At 40.7% G+C, this 18,821-nt stretch overlaps 1 protein-coding gene across 11 annotated transcripts in view; it reads right to left on the reverse strand.

Annotated features, from left to right (window-relative positions):
* dmd (dystrophin) overlaps positions 1–18,821 on the reverse strand; it is a 2,003,576-nt gene that overhangs the window by 1,075,131 nt on the left and 909,624 nt on the right. For all 11 annotated transcript variants that reach the window (XM_087992890.1, XM_087992895.1, XM_087992900.1 and 8 more), the window contains 2 exons: positions 13,718–13,863; positions 4,593–4,805 (listed from right to left, as the gene is read on the reverse strand). In XM_087992890.1, coding sequence (XP_087849016.1) covers positions 4,593–4,805; positions 13,718–13,863 — 359 coding nt within the window. The remainder of the gene's footprint in view (positions 1–4,592; positions 4,806–13,717; positions 13,864–18,821) is intronic.

An 18,821-nucleotide genomic window follows, 5' to 3' on the forward strand; every position in this document is an offset into this window, starting at 1 on the left:
TGGTTCAGCCACACTCATTTGTTCTGTGCTTTTCTGGGGCTATACTATAGGATATGAAGGGTTTAGAGGGAGTGTGGAAATGGCTTGTAAGCATTACTCCAGAGGACAAACACTTTAATTGTTGATAGGTCAAAAAACCTGGACTTAGAAAGGAAATAGTTGAGAGGAGTTAATAGACACAGGGAGAAGGTAGTGCAATCGTTACATCACTGGATTAGTAACTCAGATGCTCAGACTAATGCTCTGGGGATGGAAGTATAATCTCACAATGTTAGTAGTTAAAATGTGCACAATATGGGCTCTAGCAAGTGTCAGCAGTGGTGACTGAGAAGCCATCATTGATTGTTTTACAAGGCTATCTAGTCTACTATTGACCGTTAGGATGCAAAATGGGCAATCCTTACTTGGGCCTGGTCTACAAGCAATTCCAGATCCAATGTGGATGACTCTCAAGTGCCTTCTGCAATGGTGTAGCAAGCCACATACTTCAAGGACAATAAGGGATGGAAAAAACATACTGATACTGCCAGCAATGTGCACATCCCCTGAAAGAATTATATAAAAAAAGATGTGTTCCATGTCCTTGGTGGAATGCATTCCATCTCTTGCTACATGCTTACCATTTACATATCAGAAGCAGATCTTGGCTATCCCTTTCTATTCACAGTCAATCTATCCTCATTTTCTCTCTTTGACAGTCTTCTTGGCCTTTTCACCTCCCCTCTCAATTTATTGCATTCAACCTTGTTGCCACTTGAAGAGTTCATCTTACGTAGATCATAAAATTTCTTTTGTAAAATTTTCAATCCCCACATGTAATTGAGGGGATGTTCATACCCTAGATTAAGAAACAGCTCTACGTTTAAGAAAACCTACATGACCATTGTATATTTTCCTTTCAGTATGCATTTTTATTTAACCCGGAGTTGATCCCTTAAATATTCCCACTTTTAATTAGATGTTCGACTTTATATTACTCCTCGCACTTTTGCATTAAAATTAAAAATCATATGACATTAAGAACATTTATCCAAACGTTTTCTCACATTTAGCTGCCTTCATTGTTGAAATTCCATGATTTAATGTAATGTGGGTTTTCCGCAAGCTTAAATGAAGGCACCACTTTTCTGTGCAATTCAAAGGCCTTTAGGTGAACTGACTCAATGAGTTGTTGCTGGAAACTAATCCACAATACGGAATCACAGACAATTCAGCACTAAATAGCAATACATTGCAAAGACTTCCAAGCTGGGAAGACTGAAGGTCATACATATCATGTAATTTGATTTAAGACATAATACTGTGGTAGAGCTTCACCCTGCATTAATCTCTGGTGTTCTCAAGCTGTTCATCTGATCTACAGAAAATCAATCACCTCTCCCATCACCTCCTAAAAATAAATACTTTAAATGATACATTATGAAGGACTGCAGTGACGTAGCACACCAATTGTGAGATCAAACTGTCACAGCATGCTTGAATGTGTCATGTTTCACCACACAAGTTCCTTATCTCAATTGTGCTGTCAAAGATGCATTTGGGTATAGAATAGAGATGGGAAATACAAAATGAGAAGCTACATGGGGCCTTTTTCATGAATTCTGGAAGTTAATTAACTTCCTATTTTCTCAGCTTAGGAAAGCATACCACGTGGTAAAGTATGCCTTAAAGGAGCAAAATCAACAGGGGATATTAAGTAGGCCATCATGAGGACAATAAATTATTTTAGATTGAAACAAAGCACTGGAAAAATACAGCAGGTCTGATGGCATTCGTGCAGAGAGAAAGAGATTCACCTTTTGAGTCCGATAAAGACTATTCTTCAGAACTGAATACATTAAAAATCTGTATTATTTTTAACTGATTAATATTTTTTAAAAAAACATTTTGAAAGACAATTAATGAAATTTAATGGTGTGATATTAAATTGTAGTCATGGATAGACATTTCCACCAATTACCTATTTAGGTCATATTTGGTAAGGATATCCCAAAAGTGTTTTTTTCAAATGCTCTTCAGCACCAGTTAATTTCACTGGGGCCAAAAATACGCATAGATGTTTTTACTTATGATGGGTCACCTGTCAAAAGATCAGAATGCTGTTGCTGTGCATTTTTTACATTGACAGGGGATATTTTCTTCTGTGCGTTCACACAACACTCCAGCTAGAAGCAAGAGCATCTGAAGGCATTCTCTAAACTTAAAAATCACACAACACCAGGTTATAGTCCAACAGGTTTAAATGAAAGCACACTAGCTTTCGGAGCACTGCACCTTCATCAGGTGGTTGTGGAGTACACAATTGTAAGACACAGAATTTATAGCAGAAGTTTACAGTGTGATGTAACTGAAATTACACATTGAAAAATACCTTGATTGTTTGTTAAGTCTCTCGTCTGTTAGAATGACCATGTTAGTTTCACTTCTTTCATATGTAAATCACAAAACCTTTTTAAAAGTTGCATTCTCAGGTGAACTTTAACAATTGATGTCAGCCCAGATAATGTGTTGAATGTGTTAGCCCCCTGTGTGCTGCTGTCTGTGCCATAATGTTTAGACTGATTCTAATCTAAAAAATGAATTAACAGAATATTACATGGATTTGTTCAGCTTTTGGGCAAAGTACAATGTAACTCTGCAAGTAGAAATTCACCCCACAAACATATATGTGTATGTGGGTTTGTGTGTGCGTGTGTTGGGGGGGGGACATTCTGAGAGTCTGTGAGAGAGAGTGTCTATATGTGTGTGAGAGTATAAAGGGGTCTAAGTCTGTGAGAGGGTGCATGTGAGAGTGTGTGTGGCTGTAGAAGTGTATGTGAGCGTCTGTGTATAGGAGTGCCTGTGTGTGCGCATGCGTGCGTGCGTGTAGTGTGCCATGAACCCAAGGTCCATGTTGACGCCCTCCCTATGGGTACCGAACTTAGCTATCAGCCTTTGTTCAGTCACCTTTTGCTGCTGCCTGTCCTGAAGTCCGCTTTGCGGGATGGTCACCCGAAGGTCCGAGGTCGAATGTCCTGGACCGCTGAAGTGTTCTCCAATTAGGAGAGAATACTCCTGACTGTTGATTGTTGTGGGGTGTCCATTCATCTGTTGCCGTAGCCTCTGCTCGGTTTCACCAATGTACCATGCCTTAGGGCATCCTTGCCTGCAGCGTATGTGATAGACAACGTTGGCTGAGTCGCACGAGTACGTGCCACGTACATGGTGGGAGGTGTCCCCACGTGTAATGGTGGTATCCCTGTCCACACTCTGACACGTCTTGCAGTGCCTACGTTACAGGGTTGTATGGAGTTGTTCTGAAAGCCGGGCAGTTTGCTACGAACAATGATCTGTTTGAGGTTTGACGGTTGTTTAAAGGTGAGCAGTGGAGGTGTGGGGTAGGTCTTGGCGAGATGCTCATCCTCATTGATAATGTGTTGCAAGTCGTGAATAACATGGCTTAGGTTTTCGGCTCCTGGGAAGTACTGAACAACGAAGGGTACCGTGTCGGTTTCAGCATGTGTCTGTCTCTTGAGGAGGTCATTACGGTTCCATGCTGTGGCACGTTGGAACTGGCGGTCGATGGGTTGAGCATCGTACCCCGCTCTTATAAAGGCATCCTTGAGTACTTCCAGGTGTCCATCAATTGTGGATTCCACAACTATCTGATGAAGGAGCAGCGCTCCGAAAGCTAATGCTTCCAATTAAACCTGTTGGACTATAATCTGGCATTCTGTGATTTTTATCTTTGTACACCCCAGTTCAACACCAGCATCTCCAAATCATTCTCTAAACTTGGTGGTGCTAAAGCTGAATAACCACAGAGTTGGGCAGCATTAATGCGAGGTGATCTTTGAATGTGACAACATTAACACTGACTGATCTCTGAACTTAGGAATATTAACAATGGAGCAATCTCTGAACTTGGCTGTGTTAGTACTGGACAAGATCTCATCTCTGAATTCAGCACTGTCCATGTTGGGTAATTTCTAAACTCAGCCGTGTCAGTGCTAGGTGATCCCAAAATCCAGTAAGTTTAATTCTGGGTAATTTCTGACTTTGGTAGGTACTATGCCTTGGACTCTGGACAGGAACTGAAACAAATTATAAATAGCAATGGACATGAATAAACCTATAACACACTGCATAGATTCCAGATATTTCTGTTGTCCATCCACCTTCTGTCATACCAATAATGAAGTACATTTCTTCAATGTGGATTGGCTGTAGCATGATTGAAGAATTTAGACTGGTATTTGTAGAATGTGAACCTTCCTTAACTGTATTGGCTATAATGCGATTCTGGCTGCATTAGTTTAAATAGTGTGGCTATTGTATGATTTTCTTATTACACATGATGTCATGAGAAGGGAACTATTGTGTTATATCAGAACTGAGTAAATGATTGTCCCAGGGCGACATGAACATTGTTGTGAGGTTTGAATCAACATGCAGCTTGCCATAAGCACAACAAATACTGGAGATCAAAGCGGGTCAGACAGCATCCATGATGACAGAGCAAGCTAATGTTTTGAGTCTAGATGACTCTTCAGATGCAGCTTATCATGCTGGATTCTGGATCCATTGCAACAAACTCCAACATTTTTACCAACCTGAAACTGCTGAACCTTTGTCATGAGTTCCTCAAGTTTCTGGCTTTGTTCCATCAAATGAATGCTCAATTTCTTCCAATGGCCAATAATTCCCTCAAGCTCTGATCGATATTTCTGACTAACTTCTGCAGGAGCCTTTTTGGACACCTCTTCCACCGCTGTAGTCAAATAATTCAGGCCACTCTGCTGCTCCTGGAAAGAGCCTTGTAAAACCTCAAAAAAAAAATTTATAGTTTTTTTTAGAAAACCTTCAAAAAACATTGTGAGAATCAAAAATTAAACCAAGTTTCAATTTGAGAAACGAAAAAATATTTTCTGCCTTCTTCAGCACAACAGGAAATATGATTCCACCTTCTGTTACTGTGAAATAGTGATGGGGTTGCCCCTAATTGGGGAATTAATTGGTTTGATTGGCTGCCAGTGGGTGGTTCCCCTCCCAATATCTTCTGCTGACTTTACACAAACCATCTCACCTCGACGTCCATATTCATGGGTCTAGTAAAACACAGCCCATAAAAAACACTGATGTTTTCAACTTTTTCCTGCTTTAGCTTAATGAAATCTGTGTCCCTGAAGTTCAATTGATCAATATATATACCATAGTGGAATTTTGATTGTGTCCAAACAGTTAAAGTTCACTGACTGAAATGATTAATTGCCCAATTAGCAATTGCTAAACCCATCTTGATCATCCATTGAATTCATGTGACCCCAGCTTAGGGAAATCATGCAGTCAAATCGCCTGATGGGATAAACAGCCATTGATGTTGCTGGGGCTTCAGGCCACTCATAAAATACACCTTAAGTTATATGTGTGACATTGGCAAGATGCCTCAACTCATTAAAGTTAATAGTGAAGCCGTGAAGCATGCAATTGCTTTCTCCCATCCATTCCATTATGATTCAGAAGTATCCTAACTCGCTACCTCCCCAGAAAATGTGAACTATTAACAATGCAAATACAAACAAATTATTAAGTTTTTAAATGGGCAGATCAGGGTGGAAAGTATTGTGCAATCATCTTGCTGTCATTATTCAGCTCTCACAATTGTATGTCAGTTAAAATTCCATTAACTTATGAATCCCAGTGAGACTCAACGCTTGGTATTTAAACTGACTCCTGACAAATTATTAAAATATATGGCAGAACATATGTACAAATTTTAACTTTAATTCTTCCTTTGAGATTTTCAATTACCCAACACAAACCGCTGGAGAGAAATGGAAGCTATTTCTCTTGCACACAAGTACATGTTTAAAAAAAGACTTGCATTTATGTACTATCTTGCAAAACTAAAATCATCAGTATTTTAATGCAGGTAATTCTGGGCTCATTTGTGCACAAGAAGATCCCACAGACAGCAACATCATTATGACCAAGTATTCGATACATTACTGTCATGAGGAATCAATATTGGCCAGGCATCACCAGAAATTAATGCCCTAATCCTCTTCCAAGTAATTTTTTGGAACCTTTTCTATCAATGAGAGAGACCAAGCAATTAACGCCTCATCCAAACTACTTGCATAAAGCAGGCCAACAGTCCCTCTGTGATTGCACTGTAGTATCAACCTGACTTTTTTTTTGCTCAGGTTCACAGGTCTTGAATCTAAAACCTGCTAAATCACAACAGGTAGCTTCTGATCATCCTGTTCAGAGGAGCAGGTGGGACTCGAACCTGAGCATCCTGGCCCAGAGGTAGGGACAATACATAAGCACTCTCTATATTTGAGGAAGCATGTGACCAACTGAGCCACAGCTGACAACTATCAAAGTATTCACTTTGAAGTCACCCAGTGAAAGTGTAAATTTTAAAGCAGTACCACAATAGGACTGTTAAAAGTGACCCATTAAGAGCCCCGCCAATATTCCAGATGGCCATCATTTTCTTCCAAAACTGTCAAAATACTCAGAATTCTTGAAGACAGATTCTTCCACTTGAGGTAGTTATCCAATTCCCTCTTGAATGTTTCAAGTCACTCCACTTCTACCACACTGGCAGGCAGTGTATTCCAGATCTTAACCATTTGCTGCATGAAAAGATTTCCCCAACTCACCAAGACTTCTGTCAATTGCTCTAAAGCTGTGTCCTCTAGCTCTCAATCCGCTCATTAATGGAAACTGTTCTTCTCTCTCAAGTCTGTTCAGAGCTCTCACAATTTTAAATGCCTCTATCAAATCTCCTCTCAACCTTCTCTTCTCAAATTTATCAAAGAACAATACAGTACTGAAACAGGCCCTTTGGCCCTCCAAGCCTGTGCCACAACATTTGCCCTTCCACACTAAAATTGTCTTCACTTACCGGATCCGTACTCCTCTATTCCCTTCCTATTCAAATATTGGTTCAGGTGCTTCTCGAATGCTGCTATTCTTTCTGCTTCCACCACCACCTCTGACAGCATGTTCCACACTCACCACTCTTTGCATGAAAAACTTGCCTTGCACATCTCTTTTAAACTTCTCCACCACACCTTGAACCTGCGTCATTTAGTAATTGACCTCCTCCACAATGGGGAAAACTCTCATACTTCCTATTCTATCCACACCATTCACAAATTTATAAACTTAGATCAGCTCGCCCTTGAACCTCCTGAGTGCTGATGAAAACAAACCCAGTCTAGCCAACCTTTCTTCATAGCTAAAATCCCCCATATCAGGCAACATCCTGGTAAACCTTTTCTGTAACTTCTCCAAAGCATCCATACCCTTCTGGTGGTGTGGTGACCAGAACTGTATGCAATATTCCAGTGTTGCCTAACTAAAGTTCTATAAAGTTGCAGCATAACTTGCCTATCCTTATGCTCAATGTCCCTTTCTCTGATGGAAAACTTGCCAGAGGCCTTCTTTACTGACTTATCTACCCTGCACTGTCACCTTCAATGATCTGTGGTCCTGCACACCCAGATCTCTCTGCATATCAATACTCCTGAGGATTCTGCCATTCGCTGTATAGCTTCCACCTGTACTTGACCTTCCAAAATGCATCACCTCACATTTGCATTATCTGCATTAAACTCCATCTGCCATTTTCTGCCCATGCCTCCAACTAATCAATATGCCGCTGTATCCTCTGACATTCCTCCTCACTATCTGAAATCTTTGTTTGGTCCACATATTTACTAATTAGATCAGCTACATTTTCCTCCAAATTATTTACATAGACCACGAGGTCCCAGCACTGATAATAGAAAATAGACAATATGTGCAGGAGTAGGCCGTTCTGCCCTTCGAGCCTGCACAACCATTCATCATGATCATGGCTGATCATCCTCAATCAGTATCCTGTTCCTGCCTTATCTCCATAACCCTTGATTCCACTAAAGTTGAGAGCTCTATCCAACTCTTTCTTAAATGAATCCAGAGACTGGGCCTCCACTGCCTTCTGGGGCAGATCATTCCACACACCCACCACTCTCTGGGTGAAGAAGTTTCTCCTCATCTCTGTCCAGAATGGCCTATCCCTTATTTTTAAGCTGTGTCTTCTGGTTTGGATCATCTGTGGAACACCACTAGTCACAAAACCTCCATTCCGAAACGCAACCCTCCATTGCCACTTCTGTCTCCTGTGACTGAGCCAGTTCTGTACCCATCTTGTCAGCAATCCCTGATACCATGTGACTTCACCTTCTGAACTAGTCTGCCATGAGGCACCTTGTCAAGGCTTTACTGAGGCCCATGGAGACAACAAATGTTTTGCTCTCAATTATCTTCGTCATCTCTTCAAGAAACTTGATGAAGTTAATAAGGCATGATCTCCCTTGCCCAAAACCATGTTCCTTATCTCTAATAAGTTCACTTTGCACTTGTCCCTGAGAATCTTTTCCAATAATTTCCCTACCACCGACGTGAGACTCACAGGCCTATAATTTCCAAGATTATCCATGCTACCCTTCTTAAATAATGGAACTACATCGGCTATTCTTCAGTCCTCTGGGACCTCACCTAGAGCAAAGAGGATACAAAGATGTCTGTCAATGCTCCAGCAATTTGGTCTCGTCTCCTTTAGTATTCTGGAATAGATTCCATCATGACCTGGGGACTTATCTACCTTAATACTTTTTAAGATGCACAACACCTCTTCTTTTTTAGTAGCAACTTGGCTTAAAAACTAGACACTCACTTCCCTGAGATCATCCTCCATCAATTCCTTCTCTTTGGTGAATACTGACACAAAGTATTCATTTAGGACTTCACCTACCTCTCTAGCTCCACACACAGATTCCCAAATTTGTCCTTGAGTGGGTTAACCCTTTCCCTGGCTACCCTCATGATTTTTATATATGTGTAAAAAACCTTGAGGTGCTGCTTAATCCTGTTTGCTAATGACTTTTCATGAATCATTTTATTCTTTCTAATTCCTTGTTTAATTTCTCTCCTACGTTCCTTATATACTTCAAGGGCTTCTTCAGTTTCCACCCTCCTCAACCTTCCATATGCTTCACTTTTCTTTCTGACCAAGATCATAACACATCTGTTCATCCAAGATCCATGTAACTTGCCATACCTCTCCTTCATTCTCACAGGAACATGCAGTTCCTGAACTCTTATCAACTGCCGTTTGAAATATTCCCACATGGTCCAATGTGGATTTACCCTCAAACAGTCACCTCCAATCAAACTTCTCCAGTTCCCATTTAATATTGTTGTAGGTCACCTTCTCAGAAAATTTAACACCTTCACCCAAGGACTGCTGTTATCCCTGTCCATGAGTATTATGGTTACTACTCCCGAAGTGCTCCCCACTGAAACTTCTCTCACCTAACTGGGCTTGTTTCCCAAACCAGGCCCAGTATAACCCCTTCCCTGGTAGGACTGTTTACAACTGTGTCAAGAATCCCTCCTGAATCGTCCTTACAAATTCACCCCATCCAAGCTCCAAGCACAAAGTGAGTTCAAGACAATGTAGGGGAAGTTAAAATCACCCACCACAACAAACCTGCTGTTTTTACATCTTTCCAAAATCTGTGTACATATTTTCTCCTCTATCTCCTGCTGGCTGTTGGGAGGCCTGTAGTATACCCCCAGCATTCTGATTTCACCTTTCCTATTCCTGAGTTCTACCCATATCGCTTTGCTGTGTGAGTCCTATGATGTATTCTCCCTCAGTACAGCTGAGAGATACTCCTTTACCAGTAATGCAACTTCCTCACCCCTTTTACGTCCCCTTTCTATCACACCTAAAACATCAAAATTCTGGGACATTCAGCTGCCAGTCCTGTCCCTCTTTCAGCCAAGTCTCTGTAATCGCAATAATTTCATAGTTCCAAGTACTAACCAAAGCCTATTATATTTCTCACATTGAAACACATGTCTTTCTGAGACCACCTCCCCTGCTCTGTTCAGCAGTGTTTCCTGCCTGGTCTTGTTCTTAGTCATGTTTGCCTTGGGTTTCTACCTCTCCCTCAATTTCTGCATCTACTGCCCTACTCCTCTGGTTCCCATCTTCCTGCCACACCAGTGTAAACTGTCCCCAACCATTCTACCAAATATTGCCCCAAAACACATCAGTCCCAGTCCTGCCCGGGTATAACCCATCCAGTTTGTACAGGTCCAACCTCCCTCAGAACTAGTCCTAATGGCCCACAAATCTGAAACCCTCCCCCTCACACCATCTTTTCAGCCACATGTTCATCTGATACATCCTGCTGTTTCAATTCTGACTAGCTCAGACACTGCTAGTAATCCTGAGATAAGCATCTTTGGGGTCCAACATTTCAACCTTCTTCCTAGCTCTCTGTATTTTGCTTTTAGGACCTCATCTCTTTTTTCACCTATGTCTTTTGTACCCATGTGTACCATGACCACTGGCTGTTCACCCTCCCCTCCAGAATGTCCTGCAACCGCTCTGAGACATGCAGGAACCTAGCACCAAGGAGGCAACACACCATTGCGGACTCTCATTTGATGCCACAGAAACACCTATCTACTCCCCTCACAACTGAATCCCCATATTGCATTTCTATGCCTAACTCTCCCTCCCTCTGCAGCAGAGCCAACCATGGTGCCATGAATTTGGCTGCTGCTATTATCCGCTGAGAGGCCATTCCCCTCAACAGTCTCTGAAACGGTATATCTGTTTTCGCAGGGAAATAGCTACAGCAGATTCCTGCACTGCCTGATTGGCCCTCATGCTCTTGCCCTCCTCCTGCTCACCCAATCCCTACTTGCCTGTGGAGTCTGAGTCTGCAGTGTGACCATCTCTCTGTACGTAGTATCCATGACACACTGCCTCGCGAATATTCAACAGTATCCCCAGCCACTGCTTCAACTCTGAAACTCGGCCTTCCAGGAGCTGCAGCTAGAGACACTTCTTGCAGACATGCAGGTCTCGGGCACTGGAAGTATGCCCAGCTTCCCACATCGAGCAAAAGGTGCAGACTACAATTTGGAGCTTTCCTGCCATGTCTTAGTTAAAGCTTCTTATGTTCTCTGTTTCGATAACAAATTACGCAACAAGACCTGCTCCTCAGCAACTTCCGTTTCCAGAAACTGTTTCAGCTCGCGCTCCTTTACCCACTGGAACTCTCGCTGCTGACCTTCCTCTCACCATGTTCTGTCTCCTCTAAACTTTGCCAACACTGAAGTTCCTAATCCTTGAACCATTCTCAAGAATTTTTCCACACCCTCTCCAATGCCTTCACATCATGTCCAGAAACAAACACAATACTTCACCTGAGGTTGAACCAGTCTTTTAATCAGGTTTAATAGAATTTCCCTGATTTTGTACTCAATGCTACTATTAGTAAAACCCAAAATCCTAAATGCTTCATGAACTGCGATCACAAACTGCCTTGGAACTTTCAACAATTTATGCACAGATACACCCAGATTCCTCTGCACCTGCACCCCTTTTTAAATTATAACCTCAAGTATATAATGTCTAACTGCATTCTTCCTACCAAAATGAATCACTGCAGACTTCTCTGCATTAAATTTTGTTTGTCACTTATCCACCATTCTGGCAACCTGTCCATTCCTCTTGAGGTTCTACACTACCCTCCTCACAGTTCACAATACTTTCAAGTTTTGCACCATCCACAAATTTTGAAGTTATGCCCTGGTCACCTAGGCATAAGTCATAAATAGATATCAGCAAGGCTGGGCTCCAACACTAACCTCTGGAGAACTCCACTATAAACCTTCCTCCAGACTGAGAAACACTGATTAACTACAGCATGTTGTTTCCTGTCGCTTCAATTTTGTATCTATTTTACGACTCTCCCTTTTTACTCTGTAATCTCTCAACTCTGTTGTGGGGCATTGTATAAAATCTGTTTTGGAAGTCCATGCAGACAACATCAACAGCACTGTCTTCATCAATCCTATGTTACCTCATCAAAATATTCAACAAAATCAGTAAACATCATTTTCACTCATCTCAGTCATGCTGGCTTTCCTTAATTTATGCACATTTCCCAAAGTGTCTTTTCAGTCTGGCCCAAATTATTGTTCCTATAAGCATCCCCAGCACCAAGGTTAAACTAATTGTTGTGGTATTGTTGGGCTTACTTTTACACAATTTTTTGAATATGAATGTAACATTTGCAAGTTTCCCTGTCACCTTACACCACCCATGTCTGAAAAATACTGGAAAATAATGGTCAATACATCCATAGCTTCCACTCTCATTTTGAGTTGCTCCTCATCCATTATGAGAGACTTATCAACAACTGCAAACAAATGATCTAAAACCAATTTTGTATAAATTTGAAGCACTTTAAATGGCTGAACCACATCCATCTTTCACCAAGATCTACAATCACATTCTTTCTTGGTAAAGACAGATAGAAAGTTTGCATTTCATATTGTAGCCATATGCCCTGCCTCCATATGTAGGTCGCTTTTTGGGTCACTAATCAGTCCCACTCCTTCAATCACCATTTTTCATCATTTATACACCGAGTCTTTGTGATTCTCTTTAATGTTAGTTGCGAGTCTTTCTTAATACTCTTAATATTTGTTCTTTGTTCTTTTTTATAGCCAATCTGAAAGTTATGATTCAATTGTTACTGTCCTCTAAATGCTCCATGACTGAAATTTAATCTACTTGATAACCTCAATCACAAGAACCAGGTCAAGCAGTCACTTTTTTCAAAATGGACTGAAACACCATCTGTCTTTCTCAATATTCTATGCACCTTTGTATTCCTCTCCAGTATTTATTCCTCAAATCAACAACCACCATCCGTCCTACCACTCCAAACACATCATCCCCAATAGCACTGGCAATTCGCCCTGCAGGAAAATTGTTTTCAGATCTGTTTAGCTGCAACTTATCCAGCTGGTACCAGTCTCAGCTCCTGCATTATTAACAAAATGACCTCAATTTTGTTTATCAGAAAAAAAATACTGTTTCACTAAGCTGCTGGCAACCACTGCATTTCTTTAATGACAGACAATGGCCCCAATTTTAATAGTGGGTTCAGTCGAGATGCAGAAGTAAGTTGAAAGCTCACCCACTACTTGAAAAATAGCAACCTGGTCACATACTTCAGGCTCACTGAAATGCTGGAAGACCTGGAAAGTTAGGAGCAGCATAAAATCAATGGTTGCCCACCATCAGAACATTAGAAACCCGATTAAATGCTGGGTCATCAGGGTGGAAAGGAAGTCCTGGGCAGGAATATCACACTTTTTCCATGTTTTTGTGCACAACTTGGTTATATATTTGCATAATTAGGCATTATTACCAAATCCAAAGACTAAAATTGTTTTTAAATTTCAGAGATCCTTGAGTCCTTGAAGACTACAAATGGTATCTCTCCTGTCACTGAATCCTTGATTTTTGATTCTCAGAGCTAGGTATTTATAGGTTTAGTGTCGAATTTGAGCTGTATTACTGTCTCCAAAGAATCAATTTTTGCTTTTCTTTCAAACAAAAACTTAACCATTTGATGAAAGTCATGGTGCTACCAACAACGAAGAAAAACCTTTCATACATGTTTCAGCACAAAGAAACAACATGTCTGCAGGTGATTAATACTTGATCTCTCACATCAAGGACCACTAGGTCTCGAATCTATCAGTATTGCAATAATTGGATACCCAAATTTATCTTTATATTAAGAAAGGAATAGAATTCAAATGTGACATTCCACAGCAATGGTTGACTTTGGCGGCCTACTTTTAGTTCCTTGAGTCGTTGTTCCATAATTTCATATTCTGTGACTGTGACACGGGGGACAGTTAACTTGGCTTCAGTTTGTTGCATCCACAGACCCAAGGTTTTTATTGTCTCCTTATAGCGAACTGTTGGCAGGCTTTTCAAAACTGAAAAAGGAAAACAAAATGCATTTACAAGTTTTCAAAAAAAATTCTGATGGACCATGTTACCAACTTGCGCAAAAAGAAAATTACTGTTCAGTAAATGAAGCAGTGGTTATGTCTGAACAGACCTGGAACTGGTCATGCGTTTATGCAATTTAATGGCGATTATTTGAATTCAATGGCTGTATTTATGTTGTAATATGCATGGATAGAAACATTTGGAACAAGAGCAAAGCATTTAACTCGAGAAGCTTGCTCTGCCATTTAATTAGATCATGCCCAACCTGCACTTCTGTTTGATTAATCCTATCTTTGCACCACATGCAGATTTCCATACCTCATAAATATCTCTTTCAGTCTTCCGAGATCAAATTGTCATTTTTAAAAGTGCTTCCTGACTTACCTCCATTCCGTTTTCAAGATTATGGGGCTGGATTTTCATGGCGTTCTGAACACATCAGAAATCTTTAAAAATTGAGGGTGAATCAGAATTCAAAAAGTCCTCCACCTATTCTCACCAGTCGGAGAAAGGGCACAGGGCTTGACTCATGAATAAAATGTGAACATGTCAACCTGGCTTCAAATTGATAAACTTTTTTCTGTAACAAAGGCCTTAATTCAGAATTTGACTGGTGTGAATTTTTATAGTGACAGTGAATGCTCATGAAGGGAGCAAGAGCATCTGTAGTACTGTAAAACTCTCAATTATTTAAATTGCCAGCGAGTGTTGAAAAATCTCTTTTTTGTCCACAGTTACAATTGCTGTACATTGACATTTCCCAAAGATCTCTCTTTATACGATTATTCAAACTTACAATTATCTTGGTAGGAGTTTCGATGTATAAACACTGATTGAGAATTCAAGTGGTTTTTAAAGGAATAATATCTCTTTTGATGTGGAGCTATGAATGCAACTCTGTTTATTTTGAAAAGAATTAAGCCTTTGATGAGATTTACAAGTTTTGAATGGGATTTCATGAGCATCAGTCTTCTCTAATACTGTGAATGCTAAAACAGTTATTTAGACTTCCATTTTATTTCACCTTAACATAGCTCTTCAGAGCTGCCCATAATGAATACTGTGTGAAGTGAATGGATGATACAAGAAACAAGACTGGCAGGTAGACTGGTATTAAGTTGGGCTGTGTGGCATGCAAACATTGGTTTCACGTTATGAGGGACCATTGGGGGTGGCATAGGTCATGAATGGCATGGTGACGGATTTCAAGGGTTAAGGTGTAAGAGCTGAAGGATCTAACATCTAACAAGTAACTTGGATAAAGTCACAGCGAATAGAAGGAAGTCTTTTAACTAGGATGCCTTAACATTCAGTTTCTCCTGTGGATAACTCTGTTTCTCAGACCCAATTCTCTCCTGTACCCATCCCCAAGCCCAGATCAAACATCGGAGCTGACTGGGCATGTTGTAGAAAAATATCTTGCCTTAGTAGTGAAAATCTAGCACTATGTCACTCAATTCTTAATTGAGCCAGCAAAAGAATGAGTTCGTTTATAACAATCCTGTCATATTATGTTAGTACTATAAACTCCTTTATAATATCACCTTCCAATCTTCTGTACTCAACAGCATATAACCCAGCATTATGCAAACAGTCTTAATAATTTAGCCTTTGAAGCCCAAGACTGTTCTGGTGAAGCTATGCTGTATCTAAGGGCAATATGTTTCCAAATGGGAGTTGAACAATGCTCTGTGCAACTGCAACATGATTTCCTTCTGTTAGTATTCCAAGTCCCTGCTGGTAAACTGATTAGCATACAATTAACTACAATTATTCTGACATTGTAGACATGAATGTAATACATTTGCTTTTCTCAAAGCTATATGTTTACTATTAAACAAAATATTCTTTAATTGTGACCAGTATTTATGTAATAATTAAGAGTCCACATCAATTCTAACAAAGCACCAACAGATCTCCATAAGAGAAGGCCAAGAGTAACATTCACTAATGATTCGATGACAGAAATGCAGCAATTTCTTTACATGGGGAATGAATAAAAAGAGAGGCTATCACCTATTGTGTTAGTTTGAAACTGGCTCTTCCAATCATCATCCAGTTGCCAACTAATCAGCACTCTCTACACAGTAGAAATGCTGTTTTCCCTTTACACAGGGGTTTGTGTTGAAACCACCATTAGTTTTTCTTTATTTTTGGTTTGAAACCATAAGCATAAGTTCATAAACCTTGAACTTTAAACAACAGCTTGTTTTTCTTAAGAAAAAGAGGGAACAAATAAACTGACACTTGCATATGGGAACTGAGCCTGGAAAGATAATTTCAGGTTAATTGCCATTCCAAGAATACTGCAGATATTTTGGATCCAGGATACGTTATGGCCGAGAACTGTGACCCAGTTGGCCCTTCATTGGAAGACTGCTGCTGGCCAGTGAACCACGGAGTTTGTTTAAAAAGAAAGATAAATCATAGATTGAGCTGGTTTTGATTGAGTTTTTGGACAGGTTTGTGTGCTGGGAAGCTGCTGGCCTGGGAAGCTGTGTTTTGAGTTGCTGTGGTTCTGTTCGCCGAGCTGGAAGTTTTTGTTGCAAACGTTTCGTCCCCTGTCTAGGTGACATCCTCAGTGCTTGGGAGCCTCCTGTGAAGCGCTTCTGTGGTGTTTCCTCCGGCATTTATAGTGGCCTGTCCCTGCCGCTTCCAGTTGTCAGTTTCAGCTGTCCGCTGTAGTGGCCGGTATATTGGGTCCAGGTCGATGTGTTTGTTGATGGAGTTTGTGGATGAGTGCCATGCTTCTAGGAATTCCCTGGCTGTTCTTTGTTTGGCTTGCCCTATAATGGTAGTGTTGTCCCAGTCAAATTCATGTTGCTTGTCGTCTGCGTGTGTGGCTACTAGGGATAGCTGGTCGTGTCGTTTCGTGGCTAGTTGATGTTCGTGGATGCGGATCGTTAGCTGTCTTCCTGTTTGTCCTATATAGTGTTTTGTGCAGTCCTTGCATGGGATTTTGTACACTACATTAGTTTTGCTCATGTTGGGTATCGGGTCCTTCGTTCTGGTGAGTTGTTGTCTGAGTGTGGCTGTTGGTTTGTGTGCTGTTATAAGTCCTAGTGGTCGCAGTAGTCTGGCTGTCATTTCAGAGATGTTCTTGATGTATGGTAGTCCCAAAGGACTAGCCACACTACCATACATCAAGAACATCTCTAAAATGACAGCCAGACTACTGCGACCACTTGGACTTATAACAGCACACAAACCAACAGCCACACTCAGACAACAACTCATCAGAACGAAGGACCCGATACCCAGCATGAGCAAAACTAATGTAGTGTACAAAATCCCATGCAAGGACTGCACAAAACACTATATTGGACAAACAGGAAGACAGCTAACGATCCGCATCCACGAACATCAAGTAGCCACGAAACGACACGACCAGCTATCCCTTGTAGCCACACACGCAGACGACAAGCAACATGAATTTGACTGGGACAACACTACCATTATAGGGCAAGCCAAACAAAGAACAGCCAGGGAATTCCTAGAAGCATGGCACTCATCCACAAACTCCATCAACAAACACATCGATCTGGACCCAATATACCGGCCACTACAGCGGACAGCTGAAACTGACAACCGGAAGCGGCAGGGACAGGCCACTATAAATGCCGGAGGAAACACCACAGAAGCGCTTCACAGGAGGCTCCCAAGCACTGAGGATGTCACCTAGACAGGGGACGAAACGTTTGCAACAAAAACTTCCAGCTCGGCGAACAGAACCACAGCAACAAGCACCCGAGCTACAAATTTTCTCACAAACTTTGTGTTTTGAGTTGTACACTCTCTCTAACTTTATATCCTTGTAAAGGATTGTTGAACATTTTGAGAAAAGAATCCCAGTTTAAAAGAAATAAGGGATTATTCCTCAAAGCCTGCTGGAAGCTCTTTGCATTGAGTGGGAACATTGGAATTCAAGCAAGATATTATCCACGTGCCTGGTATACAACACATCAATCATAAAGGCTTGGTACTCATTGTTGAAATGGTTACTGAACTGGCCAGTTATAGCTCTTATTTTCTTTCTAATTTATCCCTTAACTGTCTCTATCTGTGTAAGAGAACTGGGGCTATGATCAAAGATTGGGTTTTAATCACAGTTCTTAATTCGATTACCTTGTTTTTGTAGCACAAAACTGTTAAGGTTACAGTATTAATAATAAATTGTAAATTTCCATTTATCAGCTTGGTGTCTGTTATCTGTTATTCTTGAAGTCTGGTTAAGAACAATTAGGCAGTTGAGGGTCATTAAAAACTTTAATTTCACTGCATTGTGAATCCAGTATTATTGAGTCTGATTGGGTCTGGCTTGCAATCTTGGTGTCGTAACATTTGCAGATTGTCCTGATGAGGGTAACATAAAAAACTTTAGCAAAATGCTTCCATATTCAACAATACTGAACTTCTGTACGACCCAACAAACAAAGAGTACATTTCCACAAGCTATCAGTCTTATATCAATCTCTTTGTGATTCATATGGCAAGAACTTAGTAAGAGTACACTATAAGACTGTCTAAATAAGCAAATATCACTAGGTTTTAAACTGATTTTAGGAACTCCAACTGCAGACAAAAACGACATAGATCAGCTTTCTAAACTGGTGGGACATTTGATTGTGAGTTATTACCAAACTGCTTGGAGAAACATGATTACACTGAACTACAATTCATTTTAAACGCTGCAGTTTACATTTCATGCTATAATAAATGCTGATTTGCAAGGACCCCTGTCAACCTATCGGATTAATCTACAAACCTCATGCATGTTAAGTAGAAAGTCCAATTCTCATTCACAAATTTTACTATGTCATAGTTCTTTCTTATTTTTCAAGAATTGCTTCTAATTCTAGTCTGTCATCAACTACCCTTCCATTTGGACCTCTTTTGCATGTCTCTTCCATCACTCCATTCCACTCCACCGTTAAAGGTACAG

Source organism: Chiloscyllium plagiosum, unplaced genomic scaffold, assembly GCF_037043375.1.
Source record: "Chiloscyllium plagiosum isolate Xiang-an unplaced genomic scaffold, Cpla_swu_hap1 HiC_scaffold_12, whole genome shotgun sequence".
Taxonomy (NCBI): domain Eukaryota; kingdom Metazoa; phylum Chordata; class Chondrichthyes; order Orectolobiformes; family Hemiscylliidae; genus Chiloscyllium; species Chiloscyllium plagiosum.